This window comes from Triplophysa rosa, linkage group LG5, assembly GCF_024868665.1.
Source record: "Triplophysa rosa linkage group LG5, Trosa_1v2, whole genome shotgun sequence".
NCBI lineage: Eukaryota > Metazoa > Chordata > Actinopteri > Cypriniformes > Nemacheilidae > Triplophysa > Triplophysa rosa.
The window spans coordinates 11,658,674-11,664,841 of record NC_079894.1 but is presented as its reverse complement, the minus strand read 5'-3'; the positions used below and the strand labels follow the sequence as shown (position 1 = coordinate 11,664,841).

The 6,168-nt window shown below is 36.0% G+C and overlaps 2 protein-coding genes across 3 annotated transcripts; both read left to right on the top strand.

Annotated features, from left to right (window-relative positions):
- The first annotated feature begins 149 nt into the window (after positions 1-149).
- Positions 150-2,599, top strand: LOC130554336 (holocytochrome c-type synthase). The gene is made up of 7 exons (XM_057333901.1): positions 150-220; positions 664-807; positions 927-1,102; positions 1,230-1,378; positions 1,494-1,613; positions 1,694-1,780; positions 1,964-2,599. The coding sequence occupies exons 2-7, from the start codon at positions 699-701 to the stop codon at positions 2,154-2,156; spliced, it is 834 nt and encodes a 277-aa protein (XP_057189884.1). The 5' UTR covers positions 150-220; positions 664-698; the 3' UTR covers positions 2,157-2,599.
- A 357-nt stretch (positions 2,600-2,956) lies between these two features.
- Positions 2,957-5,707, top strand: rwdd3 (RWD domain containing 3). 2 transcript variants are annotated; one of them, XM_057333904.1, is made up of 4 exons: positions 2,957-3,136; positions 3,558-3,910; positions 4,307-4,422; positions 4,523-5,707. In XM_057333904.1, the coding sequence occupies exons 1-4, from the start codon at positions 3,052-3,054 to the stop codon at positions 4,632-4,634; spliced, it is 666 nt and encodes a 221-aa protein (XP_057189887.1). In that variant the 5' UTR covers positions 2,957-3,051; the 3' UTR covers positions 4,635-5,707. The 2 variants fall into 2 exon arrangements, with proteins under 2 accessions (XP_057189887.1, XP_057189886.1); XM_057333903.1 differs by having other exon boundaries at positions 3,447-3,910.
- The last annotated feature ends 461 nt before the right edge of the window (positions 5,708-6,168 follow it).

Here is a 6,168-nt window from a genome sequence, read left to right as displayed (position 1 = left end):
GAGAATTGATTAGTTCACCTCTCGAGTCTTCGGGTTTGAATCGTTCGTTCTTCTTGAATTCCAGTACAGGACCCATAGAATGTTGCGCAATGCGCATGCGCGACTGAACGAATCACTCCCTAAGACGACTCGTTCTTCCCGTGTCACATTAAAGATTCGTTCGTTCAAGAACGACCCATCACTAGTTTCTAGTGCGCGACATTGACAGTAGAGGTGGAAGGTAAGTGTTTACTTTTGTTTAATTAGATATCGTTTAATCTTTGACCAACAGTGTCTGGCACATGTAGCGTGTGGATGCAGATAAAAAACACAATAACTTGATCATTTTTTACGCTATATGTACAGAGATTCGTGCTTATTCTGCTTGTATGAGTGGAGACATGTGTACCACGTGTTTTTATAGCTTTAAATAAATACTCTTTTCTAGTAAATAATGCAGAACTTAACGTTTAATCTTAAGACCCTTGTACTGGGATCATCGTTAAAGGAAGACACTTGGTTGTCATATTTTTAATTTATTGTGACAGTGACAGCAATGAATGTCAAGTTAAGTTTAAAACATGTACAGCAATGTTTATGACATGCATTTTCAAGAGAACATTTTATTTTATGCATTATAATAACCATTGTGTATGTCAACGATAACATGCAAATAAAAAACAGGTGACTTTAAATCCCTCTTTGCGTATGGGAAGCTGATGGGAGGCACCATGTCCATCCCGACGGGTACCATTAAGGCAGAAGGCATCATGATATCTGGCAATGCACCGCCACAGGGCTGTCCCATGCATCCAGATGTTAAAAAAAGTGAGACTTCATCACTTCAGTAACTGAGATAATAATTTATTTAGTTTGGAAGATTGGTTAACACTTAATTCTGATCAGTAATGTAAAGATGTGCATCTTGTCATTAACATCTGCAACAGATGCTCCTCCATCAGAATGTCCAATGCATCAGGTGTCTGCATCTGCCCATGATCAGCTGAAGACGACACCAGATGTACCAGCACATCAGGACAGGGCTTATGAATTTGTAGAGTGTCCTATGAGAGCTGCCAGTGGAGTCAAACCTACTATATCAGACATTAATCCTGCAAATATGGTATGTGTGACCTTTGAAGGGATTATTCATCCAAAATATATTTTTGTATGATTATAATAGCTTCAGTTACCATTCAGTTTTATAACTCGTGTGTAGAATAACACAACATCTGCACTGTCCTGTATAGATGCCGCCACCTAATCAGCAAACTTCACCCGGTCAGCCGTTTCCCTTGTGTGTTGGAAGAGAGGAATCCAACATTCCTCGCGCTGGATCTGAGCAGAATTGGGTTTATCCTTCGGAGCAGATGTTCTGGAATGCTATGCTGAGAAAAGGGTGAGTTTCTCTTGTGTTCTGCTCTGTCTGTTAGACACGATTGATGATTAGGAACAAAATAGCATCATGAACTGTAATGGATGGTTACTCATCATGACTCTTATATTCTCAACAGATGGCACTGGAACAAAGATGACATCAACCAGAAGGACATGAAAGACATAATTAAGATTCACAACCAGAATAATGAACAAGCATGGCAGGAAATCCTGAGATGGGAGAGACTCCATTCCAAGTAAGTTACATGCCAAATACAACTGTCTTCAGTTGCCGCTTATTAGATCATTTATGATTTGCTGCTGTTGTTCTTCACAGAGAGTGCCCGTGTGGACCTGCTCTTTTAAGGTTTGGTGGAAAAGCAAAAGACTTTTCACCCAGAGCCAGGTTTCGCCACTGGATGGGGTAAGTGATGCTATACTTCAAACATGTCATTTCTGTTTCACTTGAAGCACCAAACAGAATGAATCCTAATAATGACATTATGGTACTCCCAAAATTTGCCAGAATAAAGCTAGTAAATCACGAGCTTTATACAATATTATGTCAGATATCATCATAAGGTCTTTTTTGTCTTTTGTTTTGTAGGCATGATTTACCATTTGACAGGCATGACTGGATTGTTGATCGGTGTGGAAAAGAGGTCAGATATGTAATAGACTACTACGATGGTAGCCAGTTGCCCAAGCACACCATCCTAGATGTGCGTCCCGCTTTTGATTCCTTAGGGGCTGTTTGGGACCGTATGAAAGTGGCCTGGTGGCTATGGACCTCAACATGAACATGACTCTTTTATGATCTGTAGGATATTTATTGCTAAATATACAGTTCAGTACATAAAAGCCTTTTTTTTGGGTGAAAAACGGACTGACGACCTCACATACGATATGTCACATACTTGATTATTATGTGTATATGCTCAAGACCTCTTTCAATGACGTTAGCTAGGCAGGTCATTGGGGCACTGTGTGCTGTTACAGATGAATAATGCATTTAACTATCTGTTAAATAAAAAGGTAGCAAACATGTACAGAAGCATTTTTATGAGGCCATTCAAACGTGTGATTTTTCAATATGATCAGTCAATATGATCTCTAACTTCTGTTAGATTTTAAAAGATCCACAGTGTTAACTATCCACAGTGATAGTTTGATTTATTGTTAGGAGCCTTGGTTTTTCAATTTTGTCCCTACTGTATTTAAAAAATAAATGTAAATAATCGGTCGGGTTTTCTTAATTTACTTTTCTTAATTCTTTACTACTTTGTTTTTTTGATATTTTAATAACATTGTGTCTGTTATGGCTTTAAATGTTTAACCAATAACAATCTCATGTTCAATTCATTCAATACAAAAAATTAGAGTCTCCAGAAAGCAAAAACTGTTCAGCTCTAAATTTTATTTTACTATAATTTTCCTAGTTGAGCTGTCTAGTTGATTTACAGATTTCTATGCAATAAACTTACATCAGTTCTTAAATCTGATTTAACTGCATGTCTGCGTCGAAATTGAATTGCACGCAGGCGGAACAGTTGTTTTGTAACAGTTTTTCTAGCCGGACATTTAATTTGTCGTACACAAACATTGCCATATGTGAACCTCTTTTATCATGTAACAGAAATATACAATTTCTGTCATTTAAACATACATAAAAATTTTTTTACAAGGGATACAGAAATGCCAAATGAGGCTCTTGATGAAATCTCGGTTTTATCAGCCATCTACTGCGAACAGGATGAATTCCAGCTTCTCGAAGAGTCTGGTGAGTTTCATATTTTAGTTTATTTTAGACACACATTAAAACTTACAATGGTAATAGTAAAAGCTATTATAGTTATTGTGTCTATAGTAAATTAAAAAATAACCGGAGAAAGCTTCTTAAACGGTTTTGTTCGTTTTACTGTTAAATAATTTGACTGTCAATAAATTGTTGTTGTTGCTATTTGTTGTTAGCCAAAGGGAATCAAGATTCTCGAATGTTGTCGTTTAGTTTGCATTATAAGGCAGTGAATGTTGATTAGTTAGTTTTATTATTTTAATTATTTTATTCTTATGTCGTGTCAAAACATCAGTTGAGACTGGACTTGTGTACCGCATAAATACAATGACAGAGAGAAACAACGAGAAAACTCCACTGAGTCTTATTTTCCACATCCCTCCCGGCTACCCCAACAATCCTCCAGATATCAGTATCAGCTCCAGCCATCTCTCGAGGAAACAGTGCCATGACCTGAGAAACAGTTTACTGGACACAGCCCGGTCACTTCCAGCAGAGCCTATGATCCATGACTTAATACTGTGGCTTCAGGAAAACTTCTCTGACTTAATCAACACAGCAAGCTGTCATTCAGCTGAGATCAGACCATACATTAAAGATGAATCTTGGATGGCTTTACGTCATATAGATCACATGAGATCCAAAGCAAAATACATTAAACTGATTGAAAAATGGACCTCAGATTTGTGTCTCACTGGTAGACTCTTTATGGGCAAGCTGATATTGATTCTGCTGCAAGGGACAAAGGAAAACATTAAAGTAAGAGTATGCTTTGATAATAAATCTTTGTAAACATTAAGGTTATTTGTATTCAAGATGCAAGATATATATTTATTCATTTTGCATATTAGATAGATTCAACGTGATTTCTTACCCTTGATCAAACCGATGACTTAGTTGCTAGTACAAAGCTCACCAGTTGACCAACAGAAAAACAAATTTATTACTAAATTACTACTACTTGTGTTTCTTACACTCAACTTTTTTATGTATCCTAATTGCAAGTTTTATTGCTATTTTCCTCAAAACACATTTGTTAAACATGATTTAGCCAGAGTTTGTATTGTTTTTGGTTCCACAGCACTTGCAGATGTTTCACGTTTGCACGCATACTTAAGATATGCAAGAATCCATACTAAATCTAACTCTCTGTAGGAATACATCCACCTTCAGAAGACTGTGAAAGTTGATGTTGATTCATCTGGGAAACGCTGTAAAGAGAAAATGATGAACGTCCTTTGTGAGATTCCACCATTAGAGGAGAACATATTGTAAGGCCCAGGATGCTTTTTCAACTTTTTACATTGGAAATTTGTATGATTTAGAACATTATAAATACTCCACTGTGCATTGTGTCTTTTCTTTTTTCAGGATGTCAACATTTGAAGTGAAAGACATTTTATCACTCGATGAACTCAAAAGGGAATTTGATCTTGTCGGTTTAACTGAGCTTTACAACCAGTATGTGTCCTCACTTATCTAACAGGGAACAGCAGGCGTACAACGCAAACTACACTGTGTGTGTGTTGCTTGACTAAACATCTGTCTACAGCTTTGATGGAATTCCATATTTATTTTCTTCAGATGCTTGTAAGGTATACATTTTGATGTACAGTCAATTAAACTATGATACTGTATTGCTTAATATAAGGTCTAACATACACAGCATGTCCGTTTGAAGAGAATGGGAAATATTCACATGTTGTATGAAACTTTGGAAAAAAATTCAAATTTATAGTGAGAGAAACTATTTTGTGTTAATCTCTCTAAAGCGAATGTTTAATAGGACATTTTTATTATTACTTTGTATACAGGTTGCCCTCCAGATTCTTACTTTGTTTTTAGTTCACAGTGATATGTATATATTAATATTAAATGGGTTCAAATGCAGTTGTAAAAAAATGAATATATACCACCAAAGTGGATTCAAACTGTATTTAAAGAACCCTAGTTAGGAACGGTAAATAGAAGAAATTGTACTATAGGCATCACCATTTGCAATGGCAGAGTTTAAGCTCTATGGGGCAAACACAAGCTATAGTTAAAGCATCAGTTCATTTAAAGGGATAGTTCACCCAAAAATAAAAGTTCTGTCATGAATTACTCAACATCAAGTTATTCCAAATCTGTATAATTTTTTTGTGTGTTCATAACAAAGAAAGATATTTGGAAGAATGTTAGCTACTGAGATTTCTGGGGCACCATTGACTACCATTAAAAGGGTTGTCAAAGTAGCCCCAGAACTGATTGTTTTCCTAAATTCTTCAAAATATATAACAAAAATATACAAGTATTCTTTCTACTATGGTAGTCAATGTGCCCCAGAAATATCAGTTGCTAACATTCTTCCAAATATCTTTCTTTGTGTTCAACCAAACAAAGAAATTCATACAGGTTTGGAATGACTTGAGGGTGAGTTTTTGGGTGAACTATCCCTGGCAAAATCATCGATCTTATCTCCTCCTTAATATAAGAACAAGCACTAAGTACAAAGTTTTCCTCATTACTTAATGTTTAGAATAGCACTGAATATATAGTGTCTTTCTTTCATACAATAAAGACAAAGTAAATCTTTGAAGGAGTGTGGTGGGTGTGAAGATGTTCTTTAAATAAAACTTGTAAATTGAATCGGGCACACTCGCTGACCTAAATGGTTGGCTTTGTACGTCAAACAAATGAAAAGCCCTAATTTAATTTATATAGTTACTTTTGTCAGGCAAGTAAGCACGCAGAGTTTCGGTTCTTAATTCAACTTTAATTAAGAAGACTGTTTTTAGTTCTGCGTTTCATACACCCACATCCACATGCTATATGTGTACGTGTACGTCTGTCATCTTGTGTTTTGCGTATTGTACCTACTGCCTGACAGGAAGGAGCATTTGACATGAAATTACTTTTTTAATGTAATTAACGAGGCTTAATGAAAATCACCTTCTCGCCCTTTACAATGATCCACTCTGAACTATAATTCACCTTGCCTGACCTTTTCCCTGACATGTTCTTACAAAACAACACTG